The 17,170-nt window shown below is 37.8% G+C and overlaps 1 protein-coding gene across 2 annotated transcripts in view; it reads left to right on the top strand.

The window, feature by feature from the left end:
• Positions 1–1,743: 1,743 nt before the first annotated feature.
• Positions 1,744–17,170, top strand: part of LOC136252979 (RING finger protein nhl-1-like) — a 30,845-nt gene continuing 15,418 nt past the window's right edge. The window contains exons 1-2 of one of the 2 annotated variants that reach the window (XM_066045562.1): positions 1,744–1,831; positions 14,378–15,399. In XM_066045562.1, coding sequence (XP_065901634.1) covers positions 1,758–1,831; positions 14,378–15,224 — 921 coding nt within the window. In that variant the 5' untranslated portion in view covers positions 1,744–1,757 and the 3' untranslated portion in view covers positions 15,225–15,399. Of the gene's footprint in view, positions 1,832–14,377; positions 15,400–17,170 lie in introns of those variants that run through there. The other variant, XM_066045563.1, reaches the window with a different exon arrangement.

Here is a 17,170-nt window from a genome sequence, read left to right as displayed (position 1 = left end):
AAAAGGACATACAACAAAACACACCATGAAAAAAAAGCATTTAATTAACTAAGAGTTCAACACGATCTCGGGGTTTAGATACCCCCGAGGCATCCCTACTAGGTTGACTGAAGCTGGAACATGATCTTTACAGGGTTGACTAGAGGAGGAACAAGAACCCCTTATGCACATGAAGGCAGAATGTAGTAAGGAGAAACTGAGACGACCACGTAGCCAACTCATTATTTTGCAATAAGGCGTCTTCCACTTGCAAGACAATAGGAATGCCAAGCGTTTATAAGCAACAGTAGTTGAGGCACCCATACCTCCGGAAGTGGGCTGAAGTTACCATGACCAATCTCACGAACCCCCTCCTCATATTGACGGCATTTCGCACACTCATGCTGACAGTAGGTGTTGGATTGGTTAGAAGGGGCATAAGGATTAAATTCTGACATTGAAAAAAGTGGACTGAAACCGACAGCCCCAAAAACTAGAAGTCTTAATGTCCAAGTGAGCACCAACATCGGAATGTAGAAAGAATTTTAAAGGTTGAAGTGAAAGCTTGGTGGATACATCATGACAAAACCTCAGACATCAACTCAGCAGTTAGATCCTGGATGTCATTGTGGTGGATAGTAGGGAAAGCTCCATTCGGACAACTGAGAGCATGTTCAATGCTGTTGGATCTACCACAGGCACAACTTGAAGGAAGATTCTGAGGAGATCAACCATATCGATGAGCGATAGCATCACAAAAACCACTCTTGTAGAGAGAAAAACCATGACATTCCAAGGGGAGGGTGGATAGCCAAGAGGAAGCCCCCTTTTCACCAGCAAGTTTCAGAGACAACTGAAGACTAGAAGACAAAGTAGAGGAAAGTGTAGAGAACCGTCAGAAACATTCTGGCATTTGAAACCTCCACAAGGATTGACTCACAAACAGCCGACATTAAATGTAATTAGTAATTGCAGTATGTGATATAAGTTTAGTACAGTGAAACCTCACTTAGTGGCCACCTCATTAATAAGGCCACCTTGTTATAGTGGCCAGGTCCAGAAAGTCCAGATGAATCTTCCATACTATTCCATTGATTTAATTTTCGTTAATAGGGCCACCTCATTAGTAAGGCCAGTGGCCACATACTGCAGAACCAAACTGGTAAAACCAACACAATATTCCCTTAGTAAAGGGACCCGGCTGAGCAGACAGTCAAGGTGTCACTGCAAAAGTTGCTGCTCCTGAGTACCTGCCATAAGCTATGCCAATAGTTTTAGCAATGTGCTTCATGCTTTTAGTAGCCATTATGCCTCAAGTAATGAATAATCCTATCTGTGCATTATGATGAAGCCTGTAGTATACGTATATAGCTGTTACAGCAACTATAGCCAGGTGTTGATTTGTTGAAAACCTTGATAATAAGGCCACTTTGTTTATGGCCGGATTAATGAGGTTTTCATTAATAAGGCCACCTCACTAATAGGGCCACTTATTGTGGGTCCCAAAGGTGGCCCTATAAATGAGGTTTCACTGTAATAATAATAAGTAAAATATGGACAGAATAGAGTATAGCTAAGTAGCTATAGCTATCCATATAGCTAGCTAGCTAGCCCCTAAAAGTAAGTCAACCACTCATGCCAATGCATACCTTCAGAAAACTATCCATGATTACCTCCATTTAGCTGTATCAAGCTGAAAGAAACACTGGTAGCTTCGCCATTTCATTGGAGAATTTCCCTCTGACAAACTCACGTGAGTCAGACAATAAATTTAAAAAATGGCTGCCGTACCATACGTTCACGAAACAGAGATAGGAGAAACCAGTCGTCGATCTTCAGCTCATCATAACAAGTGAGTCAATTTATTACAACGATTTTACAACCTTATCTAAGTAAATATATATTCCTAATGATAGGTATGTTTTCGTGGACAGGTTAAACGGCTGCCCGGCGCGTCTCAGTCGCTTGGCCCAGCTTGTCTCGCGTAGCCAGACCACTTTTTATTCTTTGCGTAGCCCGGCCCCTTTTTTCTTCCGGATCCGCGCTGCCGGAATAGCCGGAGTAGTAGCTAATGAAAAAACTCGGCTTAGCCGGCTACGCCCCTTAGCCACTCTTATTATTTGTGTGTGCTGTGCAAAAATCAGTGTGATTATAACGCACAGGTGTGATAAAAAAAGCGGTACAACTGGGATTTGAACTCACACCCTACCAGTTTCAAGCCTCACGCTATACCACATGGACTTGTGAGCGGATAATATTTCCAGTACGTACATACATTACAAACAATGTTGTCAATTTTGTCTTGCTGTATAAGGCTGTCCATTTTTATTATAAGTAGCAATTATTCTTTTGTACACCACTGTGACCAAAGGACCCATGCCTCGAGTGCAAGCAGGAGTGCGAAATAAGACAAAATGCCCCATGCTGATGTTCTAACTTTGAAATCAAGATACGCTTTCTGTCTGCGTTACCAAAAGCCATTGCTGAAGTGTCCTCCTATCTTCAATATATCAGATTGATGTGGTTCCATTGGCAATGTTTGCAGAGTCAAATGGTTCAATCAAAACTAGTCTGTACATTTTGTCAAATCCAATGGTAAATTTTTTTTCTCAGAATACAAAGTTTTACCCTTAATTCTGAAGAATTAATCATTGAAATGATGTAATATCTGCTTTTTATCCCTTTCACGATCTCAGGTTGGTCAAACAAGCTGATTCAAAAGATCTTGTCATTTAATAGTTATACCACGGCTGTGAAGGATTTGCTGATATATACACCCAAAACCGAGGGCTGTGGGTGTATAATATCAGCAAATACCAAGCAGCCGTGGTATAAGTGATATATATCACTTGGGGCGCACTCACCTAATAGGTGAAAGAACTACTGAGAACTCATCCCGTTTGTTTTATACAGTAGCATCTGAAGATCGATCGTGGTTTTAATAGCGTGGGCTAATAACCGTCAGAATGTTAGCCATACGTTAAAATGTCATTAATACGTTACTATGCTTCAACACGCAATGTTAGAAAACTTGCGATTGTGGGATGGAGTTTATATTGTTATCATTTTTGTACTAAGTTAAGCCAACTAACTTCGCTATTGGGACAGTAAGTAAGTTATTACATTAAGTTAAGTACTTAGGACTGTAAGTTACTAACCTATTTCAACGTAGTAGTAGTAGTAGTAGCTTTGCTGTTCCGTGGTCTGTTCAAAGGCTAATACGTGGTGGGTAGAAATACGCATCCACGATCGCCCAAACAATTATTTTGTGCTTTCATTATCCTTTAGTAACAACCAACTAGTCTTTCTTAGCAAATATACTTAGCTTAGCAACCACTACAAAAATGAGTCCCACAATACAAAGCTCTATGTCACTCAATATAACGAGTCAAAGTGTATCGTTTCTTTGAACTGGCTGGGTATCAAAGTCAGTGGCAAACCGCTTTCCCATGATATTGCCCGGGAAATATCTTGATATTGCTCGGGCAATATGCGAGTTAAACACCGAGCGACACCTTTGAACTCCCATGCTAAAGTGGTATATTCCTTGTTATTCCCTTGTCCAATACAAAATACACAGTGTACATGCATTTTGCACTATTATTTTTACAGAAAACACAAAAGTACAGGCATTAGCACCCATAATCTCTATAACACATTATACAATGAAAGAAAGCCCTTGAATTGCTCTATACAATGCCACCCGTACGGTGGTTGTAACATTATTACAGTGTCATTTATTCATTGTTGATTAAGGCATAATGCTCACTCCATACAACAGTCTTATGGAAATATTGATTACGCGACTGGAAAAACCCCAAAAGTACAACCTGTTATCCTCAACCAAATCCACTAAACTTGGTGTCATTTTATGTAGTGAAGCGTACTGATTAAGATTTCACCCGTACTGAGTCTTTAACTGGTAATTTTACAGAGAAATACACGAAAAACCTTGTTTTCCCAGTAATTATTTACATACCTGATGATGTGCAATTCACCAGAACAAGGCTCGTTCTGCCCTTTCCGTTTGTCTCAGAGCAAAATCTAATATACCATGGGACTCGCCTGACATCAGGGAATCCAATAAACCAAACTATGTTTCCATAAACTAAAGTATGCGGAAGCTATGGTGCTTTGTTTCGAGGTGGTGTAATTTATACCAAAAATGGGCAAAGCCTAGCGGAATCCGGTAAATTTGACATTAATTTTGATATGAACAGTTCAGTTAGCAATGTCCCAAAGCTCATTGTGATGAATAGTATAGGGAGATCACCCACATGGACAAGAAAAGGCATGCTGTACTGAGGACTGAGTGCCACACACACATTTGGAAGACAACAGTGGTAGTCCAAAATAGGAGGTCTAACTAAGGTATGCCACTTAAAGGCTAGTTTCTATATAGCCACAAGCTGCCTGTGCATTGCCTGCGATTAATACCGGGGTCTTGATGGGGGCACTTTAAACAATCAAGACTCACGGTAGTGAGTCACGAGGCCAAGAAGCACAAAGCGCGTGCTCACAATAAATAAAATAAACACGCGACAACTACTGTGAGTCATTACATGCCCCTGGTTTCGAGGCGGAATCTTTTAGTAAGGCTGAGATTTCGCCATGCAGATTTTAAAAGATTGCATAATCGATCCCTCATGTAATCGCCATGCAGATTTTAAAAGATTGCATAATCGATCCCTCATGTAATTACATGAGGGATCGATTATGCAATCTTTTAAAATCTGCATGGCGAAATCTCAGCCTTACTAAAAGATTCCGCCTCGAAACCAGTGGCATGTACCCTTTGTATAATGAGTAACTAACACACGAAAAGTCAGGTGAATTGTTGGAGTAGTTTGTTCCATTGCCCACCCATTTACAATGCATTAATTAACTTATTTATTCAAATGTGCATTGTTCTTTTTTTCATTTTCTTTGCCATTGCATCCCATTGGAGCGATTTTCTTTCAACCATGAAGTCGTATTGTAAAAAGGCTGCGGCTATCAGGGGCTTTTTACACAATGTATCTGTACATTTAATTTCGCTAAAAGTTGTTCGTTAGTTTATGAGATCGCTTTTGTGCTCTTTGAAGATTCAAACTTGCCACCATGACGTCGAGGTGTGAGGCACCCTCCTCAATTCCCAAACCCAAATAGTGTGGAAGTGGGCAAGGTCATTAGCCATAGCGAGCTGGCTGATTTGATAGACATTGTGCTATCAACTCTTGGTTTAATTGTGAGTCAGAGTCCAGTCACTGATTTGTTTTAAATTCGCCACGGTATGCCTCCACTGACTCGTTATAGTGTGACTCCGGCCCATGCAGGGCCGTACATGGCTATAGCTAGCTGTTTCATACCCGCTGTAGTGATATAGTTGAAGTAACTTACTGCTACATTACCCGTGCACGTCTTTAATCCCGCCCCAGCCATGAAACTTCAGTGTTCACTTAAAAAGCCAGCATCAGCGCATCACCTTTCAGCATTTAACCCACAATTATAGAAACTCTTTAATGATAGCATGAATATACTGTAATAGTAAACATTTACATTATGAAAATTTAAAAAATAACTACAATAGCACAAGAAGCCAAATACACTAGTGTTTGACTGAAGTACCACCAAGAGTTCATAATATAGTAGTGGGGTCTTAGTACCACTTATTATTTTTTCTTCACCATTTGCGTGATTTATCCATTGACCATAAACTCACCCGCCAACAGTCACAACATCAGTATCCACCCTGCATATACAGAAAGGGATACAGTATGGTAAGGCACAGCTAACTAAAAACATGTACTCTTATAGTCAGACTAACATGTCAACAAGCACTTAATTCCACTATTATGATTATTGTTAAAGTGAGCATCCCACATAGCCATTCTCAAGATGTATTCAGCATACTGCAGCAGTTGATGACCAATTTTGGAATATATTACTGACTTGTTTTGTGGTTCTCACCTACATTGTTAACATAACAATTTTTGTTGCTAGGAGACATATAAACTAGGAGGGACTAATGGTTATAGCATAATGGTAAACAAGTTACAACAGCAAAGGAAATTTTAATAAACTAGCAGTGATTGGATAGTTGATAGATAGTTGATAGATAAAAGTAGAAGACAATTTGTAGTTTTTCCAGTCCTGATTGTTTGAGAATAAGCACATTAGCTGCTATAAGCATGAAAAAAGCAAGACAGACTGAATTTTAACATAAGGTTTATGTTGTAAACTCATTATGCACCTACCAATGTGTTACCCCACCACCCCCCTTGGATGTAAAGCCTGTAAGTGGGGCTTTACAAGGCGAATTGACATGAAACTGCTGCTTCACTATGGGGCGTTTGACAATCATTTATTAAGCACCCAAGTATTTTTTCTACGCTATGTCAAATCCCCCACGTTGCAACTGAAGCCAATGGTGGGGATTTGACACAATAGGTTTGTCCTACCATGGGGCATTTAACATTTGGTTGTGCCCACTATAGCCCTATATGTGCCCGAAGGGAGGGGGGGGGGGGGGTTAGTAGGGCAATACATTGATATGTGCATTATATATAATATGGTGCATCTACTGGGTTAAATAGATTAAGCCTAGCTGTACCTTGCGGGCCTAAGCATGTTCCTCTCCTGTTTTGAAAAATAATCTTTTATTGCCTGCCCCTAACTGGAGTTTGCCTGATACCTTTAACATCACAAAAAGCTATCTAGAATGGTTAATTTAGCTTTGACCATTGGCAAACTACAACACTCAACAATTATATCAGAGTACACATAACTCTATATCTGCCCAGCTACTATATAGTAGGGTCCATGCATGGTTGTCTCAGATCTGCTTATATTATTATGACATCAATCAATCGATACATAGTAATTACGGCCTACTGTATGTACACATCATGGATGAGCTGAGCCCTCAAAAATATTAACTCATTTGTATAGCATTGACTTACTTGCTAATCATTCAAATGCCTGACACATTATTTATAGCCATAGTTTTCACCATACATTATAGGAAGCCATAAAAGTATATAGCCTATTAACCTTTCCTGAACTGTTGGTGGAAGCACTTGTCTGCTCTTGACATCTTTGTTGTCATCACCAACCATCTTGGTTGGTTGAAACGTTGAGAAAATATCCTCTTTCATTTTTAGCTGTTTTCTCAGGGTTCAGCTCAACTTGTTCGCGGCCTGACCCACATAGCTAGAACAAGCCAGCTACGAGGCTCTGGCCTACACAAGCATAGTATATAATCCCAGGAAGCTACTATGGCATGGGAGATTCCTGTCTAAAATTACAACTGTAGTTATATAGCCGTTTACAATGACTTAGCTATACACGAACTTACCCGGCAATTTGCTGGGAGAATAGTGTCACAGTGATGCATTCAGTGCCGTCAGGCTTCATGTCCATTCTGAGGCATACATTCAGCAACAACTCGCAGCTGATTCGGCTCCACTTGTCACGCACAGATTTTGACTAGACTAGTTATATCACCAACCCACTGCTTCAGCAAGAATAGTTAAGACTGTAGCCTTGACTTTGCTGGTTCTTATTTACGTGAAACATCACGCAAGATATCACGTGAGTCCTTGCGGGAATTTAAACATTATTTTCAGTTTGAATGAATTTTCTCTTAGCAAGTCACTTTTAGTAGCGCTTCTAAACACTGAACTTGGGAGCTTTTGCTACTAATTTAGCTAGCTAATCTGTTGCTGAAACTGTTATTATGCATGCATGCATGCAGTGTCTCCTATGTAATATACCTAACTGTATGTTCTCTATTCAACAAAAAGTAGTGATATCCTGTGCCAAAAACAGCCCAGCTGTAAAAAAAGGCGAGGCCAAGAAATGCACAAGTACATGTTCATGGAGTAACCAAAAGACATGATATCAAAATCTGGCCAAGAAAGCATTTATAGTATAGGCACTTTTGTGCATTCATTTTCTATATGCTTCACATTATCACATCCAGCTAGCTGTACATGTGTGCTTGCAATATACACAATACTACTGAGATGATAAAAGATATTACACTGCATTATTACCAAAATTAATTTAACTAAAAATTTACAATTAGTTTCTACTTGGCCATCTTTTTATTTTAATATACAGTGCAAAAAAGATGGCCAAGTTGAAACCAATTGTAAATTTTTAGTTAAATTAATTTTGGTAACAATGCAGTGTAATATCTTTTATCATCTCAGTAGTATTGTGTATACTGCAAGCACACATGTACAGCTAGCTGGATGTGATAATGTGAAGCATATAGAAAATGAATGCACAAAAGTGCCTATACTGTAAATGCTTTCTTGGCCAGATTTTGATATCATGTCTTTTGGTTACTCCATGAACATGTACTTGTGCATTCTTGGCCTCGCCTTTTTTTACAGCTGGGTTGTTTTTGGCACAGGTATGGAAACATACCTCACTGGTATCGAAACAACTGTGCCGCAGCCACCGTAAAAATTGGTAGAAGTTCAACCTTCTGGCATCGCTGGCAAAATGATTTGTTAATGGAAGCAAACACCGCAAGTAAAATCCAGCAATGTTCAACATGAAGAAGCCAAGCATGATTCCTATGAGTATACCATGCTTCGTATAGTGTCTCTAAAACACTTGTAATGTGCCATGATGCCATGTTATAACAAATTAAGATGTATCTTTGCTACCAGGGTCGTTTCCAAGGTTTGCTAAACTTACAATATACAGAAAAATACAGATGTGTAGTGAACTGTTAATCCATCTCAGCTATGGTTGCAGGCCAACCACAGCAAGTTGCAGGCCAACCACAGCAAGTTGCATGGTACCATTGACACTCTGACTCAGGCAATAACGCAGGCAGTTTGCAGTTATATGGAAACCAGCCTTAACTTACCTGATGTCAAGTAAATTTGGTAAACATACTCTATGTGAATAAAAAGCAAAGATGATTAAACTAAAGTGAATTTTGAAGGTTCATATCTCTGAGAAAGCTTAGCTCTTGGAAGATGTAATCTATTTTTCTCCAGTACTGACTTTGGCTGTATGACACAAGTTATAGTTATATCATAGCAGGAGTAGGATATCTTAGTTATTGACATCAGACTTGAGTCCAAGATGAAGCCAAGGACAAGTGTTAATAACTAAGTTGTCACAGTTCTACGATTGCTGTGATATGACTGGGAATTAGTAAAACGCGGAATAACGGAATTGCGGAATAACAAAATAAGCAAAACTTATCTTTTGCAGATTGTACAAATAGTTATATGCTCTATAGTAATTATACTTTATTTACCTTGTAAAGCTCTGCATGGCGCACAACGGTGATGGATAGAACAGCAGCTGGCGAGCGTTAAATGGGACGAGCACACAACCAATCACTCTAAAACGATCTACCTTCGCTAACTTCACTTACCTACACTCTTGATTCAAACCTGAAGAGTTTTGAAATCCATTTAAAGACACACAACCACTGGACTTCCCTACTGAACTCTAGTGTGACTCTAAAATTCGGTCATATGCACATGAAGGGCAGCTAGTTTAACCTAAGAATAGAACTAGATCTTGGCGTTTTGTAGCTATATCAACTAAGGAGTATAGATAAGTAAGTTTAGCAAAGGTAGATCGTTCTAGGGTGATTGGTTGTTTGCTCACTCGTCCCATTTAATGCTCGCCCAGCTGCTGTTTAGCTATCCAGTGCCATGCAGAGCTGTTGCAAGGTGTAATAAAGTATGATTGCTATAGAGCATGTAACTATTTGTACAATCTGCAAAATATTAGTTTTGCTTATTTCGTTATTCCGCAATTCCGTTATTCTGTATTCCGCGTTTTACTAATTCCCGATATAACTAGCTTATATCTAAAAGTAAAAGACTGTCGATACTTTGATGTATATGGCTTCATATATAGCCAAGGACAACTGTTAAAATCTACGACTGCTCAGCATAACATGTTTATGCAAACTGAATATGAAGCCATATACATACATCATAGTGCCCACAGTATTACTTGGACATATCCCATGAGGGTAGGTAAAAACAGTGGATCAGGGGACCCAGGGACCCATGGGTATCCAACTCTTCTTGGGAACTTTATACACTTCACCATATTCTATGCTTGTACTAGGTACCTCTGTAAGTAGTCTTGCATGGCCAATCCACTTTTCCCCCGTCACGGCGTCTCACACAATGTTTAAACCAATTAGAAATTGTATACACCTCTGAAAAGGTGTCTGAAGCTGACTGTTTTACTTGGCATTTATAGGCCACTTACCTGCTGCACTATGAGCATACTAGTCTACTATGTTGCTTAGCTACTAAAATTTAGAAACATTGTGCAAATGTACCACGATGTATGAAGTCTGGTTGTTGAGCTGCTGGACTGAAACTAGCTTCATTATTAATTGCTATTTCCCTGAATATTGCACAATGTTTCTAAGCTTTAGTAGCTAGTTGACATAATAGACTAGTATGCTCATTGTGCAGCAGGTGAGTGGCCTATAAATGCAATCAGTTTCAGACACTTTTCAGAGGCGCTTATAATTTTTAAACATCATGTGAGACACTGTGATGGGGAACAAGTGGATTGGCCATGCAAGACTACTTGCAGAGGTAAGTATAGAATATTGTGAAGTGTATAAAATTCCAAGAAGAGTTGGATCCTCGTGGGTCCCTGCTAAGGACACCATCATGAATCACGACAGTGGGTTCATAATAGGGATCGCCGAAGTTTTTTGCAAAATTCCTACTAGAATGCACACCTAAAAACCACCTTGAAAAGCATCCTTCAACTCAATACAACCCTCTAGTAGTTCTTTGCATTGAGTATAGGTCCACTAGTAAGTATCAAGTGAAAAGGAAACAGTACATGCATTTCAGACAAAACTGAAATTTGCCATTTTGATCATAATTATTATTATTATTATTCATAATATTATTCTTTCACAGGTATAATGAACTTTACGAGGAGAATCCTGGGATAAAAAGTAGCAAGGCTTGCTGAATGGATCATTGTGCGTGTCAAAGACCTATTTTTTATTTCAGTTTTGGATGGAAACAGCCCAAACTGGACCGTTTCTTCTTGCCAAAATTCCATTACGTATGCAAAGCCATACAAAATTGCATTCAGAGTTAGGTTGTCTAGTGTATGCTGCTTGTTGCTAATAAAATCTGTCCTTATAAAACTTAGTATAGACCAGGAAGCTTAATCTGTGCTGAAGACTTTGTTGCAAGGTGGTTTTTTCACTGTGTGATTATTGTACGCAGACAGGTTATCAATTGAATACTCTAATAGAGCAGTCACGTAAATATTCTAATAATGCAGTCAAGTGTATTTCTGATAACAGCAACCCTTGCACTTGGACTATTAAAGGCACTAGTAAGTAATGTAAATTCTAGCTCATACTAGGAGGCTCTGTATGTACATTGCAATTTGATCAGTTTCATGTGTGTGCTGAAATGTTGACGGCGTTACTATGCAGAATGCAAAAATACACTATTCACAACAGTCTTCATTATCAATAAAACAAATCCATAATCCATTGCTGGATTAATAAAAAGTACATAAACTAGATGAATAAAAAAATTGAAAATTTTAAGAGGGAGAATAGGGATCGCTGAAAAAAGCCATGAAACTAGAAGGTATTGCTGGAGTGGTAATGTAAACCACAAATCCTTATTTTGACTTGTTTCAAAATGACGGAGCACGTAACTAAATATTTATGACAGAGAGTCAATTTAGGGATTTGTGGTTTACATTACCACTCTCCCTCTTAAAATTTTTAAATTTTTTTTATTCATCTTATATGGAATCCTTGTGCTATCTATAACGTTCTTCATGTGTTAAACCAACCAGTGCACCTATCATGAAATAGGCATTCCCCTAAAACATGGGTATATAACTGGATTCTTCTCATGTGTAATTGTACATAATCACCTGTTCATCCATGACATGTTTTATCATCATACCAAAGAGATTTTCAAAACAATGACCACACAGTCTACACAAGAGAAGGGTAAGGAAAGGTCAAGTTATGAGTTTGCATTCCAACTTTTTTTGTCAGACAGATTTTAGGCCATTTGTGTATGCATTTATGCATGCATAGTTGTAAAAGCACCTGACAACCAACCTTAATGCATGTCACTTCGATGATAAACAGACTAACAGTGTTTATTGTATAGTGAGGAGCACTAGAACTCTGTTAAATTAAATGGTATATAGAACGTGTTCACAAATCTGACTGTCCAATTTTTATGATTTATGGTTTTATAACATTCTTGTGGTTGAAGCAGTAGATTCTTTTGACAATAGTTAACATTATTAGATATGGTGATTTATATAAGGTGACCTGCTCTCGTAAAAAAAAATTTGTGATGAAAGTTTAATCTTATGTATTCTTTTTTCTTTTAAAAAATTGCAATAACTCATGTGTGCTTCAGTCGATTTACTGTACTTCATGATTTTGAGGCATAGTGACAGTCTGATTTTTGTACAGATCGAATTAGCACAAGGGGACCTCCACACCTATGCTCAGAAAAAAATGTGTGCTATATTAGAGTACTAAAAAATAGTCAAAACAAGATAGGCTATGTACACAACACAATCATATGATCAAGATGCTTTCATAGAACAGCTGGCAATAGTACAATTTGTTGTCACTAAACCACTTATACAATCTATGAATTTTCTTCCACTTGTTTGTAAACTATCAGTAATCTAATCTGATCCTTCGGTAATCTGCTTAAACAAATGTGTTATAGCGGATGCGAAAGCCAGCTGAATATACTTCCAGGACTACTTGAATAGCTACTTACTGTATTATACTACTACACAATCTCCTTTATGCAAACATGTGTCCTTGCAAATCTAGTCACAAATATCTGATTAACTGCTTTTCTGTCTCAATCAGCTGGATGTTTGATTTACCATAGCTGCTGCAAGTGTATAATAAATTAATGTGATGCATGTAGCAAGGTTTACATCAAGACTGGCAGTATTGAGTCATAGAACCAAGTAAGGTAAAACATGTACGTTACAAAATTATTGAAGGCACTCGTTTAAATATCTTTCATAAGATTAATCAAACATACATAAACCGCCACAATTTCCAATAGAACAGTGCTTGTTAACTAATAATAATATTTTTTAAAAAGAAACCAAGAGATGTGGGAAATATGTTTCTCACCATCCAAAATTAGTGAGAAAAATCCTTAATGCCACCTGCACTTGTAAGATATCTATTGTAATAACTGATCTCAGTTCTTCTCAGATTGACATTTCATATCCTACTTCTTACAATGAAGTTTAACAATACAGACCCTGGTCAAGTACTGCACTAGTACGGTATTTGTTTATTATTCACTATCCCACTATTGACAGTCATTTGTGGTCACCTGTGATAGTCATTGTTATAATGTTATAGGAGTATCCTATTTGAGTACACATGTACCACCTAAAATACTCTCAGTCTCAAAACATTCAGCACATTCCCCCAGACACTCCCCCCCCCACACACACACCCACACTTTTGAATACCATTCTCTGCCCCTGGTACTGTGAAGCCCTTTATATGCTGGAACGGTTTATCAAAAAGTGCTTTGATACAGGCAAGAACAATTATTGAGTTATGAGGCTTTAAAATATCCCATACATTTAGTATAGACAATTCAGACGTGCAAACATGTTTACAACATGAAAACATCCTTGTTCCAGTACATAACCATATTTGGGAATGAACACATGTTTACCTCTTTGATGTGACTATATTTGGCTCAGGTGAATGCGAACTGACTATAGAGACTTGAAGCCTGTAAAGTAAGACGTTAGAAACATACTTAGCATTACACAAAGAAATCCAAAAAATCCCTGACCAGGTAGTGACTTGATCCATAGACTAGGTAAATGCCTGAGCAGCCACACATCCTGGAATCCAGAATTTCAACCTGCACATCATGACTTTCACATTTCATTAAAGGTTGTTAATTATTTCACTGGTAGGTCACCAAAATTTTCACCACTTTAGAGACTAATAGTTACATGCACTTGCATCGAGCAAAATTAATGACCAAATTTTTCGTACTTTATTGAATTTGATCATTACTTATCACCATTGATGGGATAATCACACCGATACACTGTATGTACATTTTCATGCCACTAGGCTGAGTTTAACAGTAGATAGCAAGCACTATCGTTTGCTGTACTCACAGTCAAATTTCAAGCCCATGGTTTTTGAATTTATACCAGATTTGAAGCATTTATAAAATTGCTGATCTCCAATCTATTCATGTGCAAGGATCCAACATGTGGTCACATATTATGTAGTATGTAAAATAAGTGATCCATTGAGAAGTAATTATTAAACTTTGCATTAAGTTAGCCAATTGTCCTACAAATAATAATATTATTGACAATAGTGTTATCATTTTAGTGTGAAAACAATGTTAAGAGACTACACCAAAATTAAAGCACAAAATTGTCAACTGATCACACAATTTGGAGAAAAGAAATTTCAGTATCCTTGGGATATTACCACCACCACTAATGATGATGTTGTAGTGGTAGAGAGAGAATATAATACTGTGGTAATACTAGACAAAGATATGAATCTGGTCACAACGTTTGGTCAAGAAAGTGAAGATAGTAAACTGAACAATCCTATAGGTGTAGCTGTAGGTCACAATATAATAGCAGTCAGTGAGTTCTATGAGCATGTCGTGAAGAAGTTTACTCTACAAGGATACTACCTATCAAAGTTTGGCTCCTATGGCAGTGAAAATGGCCAATTCAATAATCCTCAAGGACTAGCATTTAATAGTAAAGGTTTACTATATGTGGTAAACTATAGTAACTGTAGAGTTCAGGTATTTGATAGTAGTAACAGATTTCTATTCAAATTTGGCTCCAAAGGATCTAATCCAGGGCAACTTCAGGTTCCACGTTGTATTGCCTTGGACAGTAGTGACCAAGTGTATGTGACTGACTGTGATATTAGTAGTGGAGGAGTTATTGTGTTTAGTGAAGATGGTCACTTTATTAACAAGATCAATTGTAATACTCCATATGCCATTTGTCTTTCTCCCGATAATTGTATAATAACTAGCGATGGTCACGTCATCACAGTATTCAGCCCCACCCACCAGTTGATTACTAAGTTTGGAACAACAGGAAGCCAAAGAGGACAATTCGACTGCATCTATGGTGTAGCAGTCAACAGTGTTGGTACTATCTTTGTTACAGAGAATAACAATCACCGTCTTCAACTTATTACCACTTGAAAACAAAATGACTTAGTAATAGTACAGGTCTTGTACACATGCAAACATACATTTTATTATCCTACATGTATGCATTTCATACTATGTAATGTGCAGAGGTTAGCCGAAAACTATAAGAAGTTTTGTTTCATGGTAGGGATGGTTGTATTGTATTTTTGAAATACTTATATTTTACACTCACAAAGATGGGTCTAAACTCTAAAGCACCCTCACCTATCTCCCATGATAGTATTAAATTTTTCTAAATGAACAAATAAAATAACAAAATTAATGTATATCACAAAGGCTATCACAAAAGTAAACAAATTAGAAAGCAGGAGAATATACTTCTACATGCATGTACACATGTAAGTCTGCACTTGTCTGCAACATAAACATGTCATGTCTGTACGAGGCTTGATTTGCATTCATGTATATGTGACCGGATTTGCGAAAAGGGGCCTTCCACACACATCCAATTTACCACATTTGACAACCCATAACTACAGAGTGGAAAAGGCTATGAACTTGCAATTTGGTCAAGAGTTAGCAACAGCATAGCTTAGGAGGTGGAGAAAATTTCAGCTGAATGTGTTTCTTAAGCACTGAGTTATGGTCATCCAAATGCATAGAATTGGATGTGTGTGGAAGACCCCTTTTCGCAAATCAGGAAACATATATAAAATTATGACCATGATTAAACTTTGGCCACAAAAAATTTCTGTGTTTAGAAAACCACATTTGAATTCTTTTTATTAACTACTAATACCTCCAACCCATTTGCTGTATCAAAAAAAAAAACTAATTTTGCCTGATGTGTGATTGCATGATTTGGATCAGTTTTATACAGATCTGACCACATATGCCATGAAATACCTTGACACATGCAGTGCAGTGCATGCTTATCCACAAAGCATTTTTGATATATAATTTATTTTAATTTTTTTACTGACTAGGTAGTTAAATTAGCTATAGCTGAAATAGCTCAAAATGCAATTTTCTTAGACTGCTCTAGCAAGGTACCAACTATAAAAGGTGTTAATTGGCCTCCCTTAGCCACCAGTGGTGCTTGATGAGGTAGAAAAATGGCAGTGCAGGAGAGGATCAGAAACTAATAATTAAGTTTATGTGGCCTTAGCCCAATACTTTTCAACTCGTAGGATAGCGAGGATAACAAATCACTTTCTGTCTGAGTGGCTTTCATGGGAAATCCAAGTTGTGCATGCATACTATAATCACATGAGTATTAATCGATCCATCAATTACAACCTTAACGTCTATATAATCACTGCCCATTCGTATGTAACCCAGGTGCATGTGGCTCCTTTGATCTGAAATGTGAAAGTATTTTATATATATATATGTAATATATACACCACACCTGTGGTTGAGATCAAAAGTGCCGTGCTGTGGTATATAACTGATATACCACGACAAACTGTGATATATAAGTGATATACCATGCTTTGTGGCTACGCTTATCATATATGGTATACATTCTGCAAAATCCTTATCTAAATGGTAAACAAGTCTCTAATAACAAGTGCCTAAATTAACCAAGAATTATTCACCTGAGCACTGGTAGTGATTTGCATCCTGGAGGAAATAAGTGTGAAAGGTTGGTGGTATTACTGTGGTGAGTTGTGACAGGCAGGTGCTACTCACCAATACACTTCCAGGGACTACAGTAGACCCTCAGTTCCAATTGTAAAAGTATCCAGATAAGTGCATTGCTCAGATAACTGAAACGTATGTGTGACCAAATTTTGGAAAATCATCCTTATGGTCACACCTGAAAGAATTAGATTTTTGAACTAGCATGGTACTGTTAATAGCAGAAAACACTTTTCAAATATTTTACTTGTAATTCAAGGTATCTACGGTTTATTCTACCCTTAAATAGGTGGGAAATTAACTGATAATGCTGTGTTTCAGAATTAAATATTTAATGTGTTGAATGCACCCAT

This window comes from Dysidea avara, chromosome 4 (assembly GCF_963678975.1).
Source record: "Dysidea avara chromosome 4, odDysAvar1.4, whole genome shotgun sequence".
NCBI lineage: Eukaryota > Metazoa > Porifera > Demospongiae > Dictyoceratida > Dysideidae > Dysidea > Dysidea avara.
This window is presented reverse-complemented; position numbering and strand designations above follow the sequence as displayed.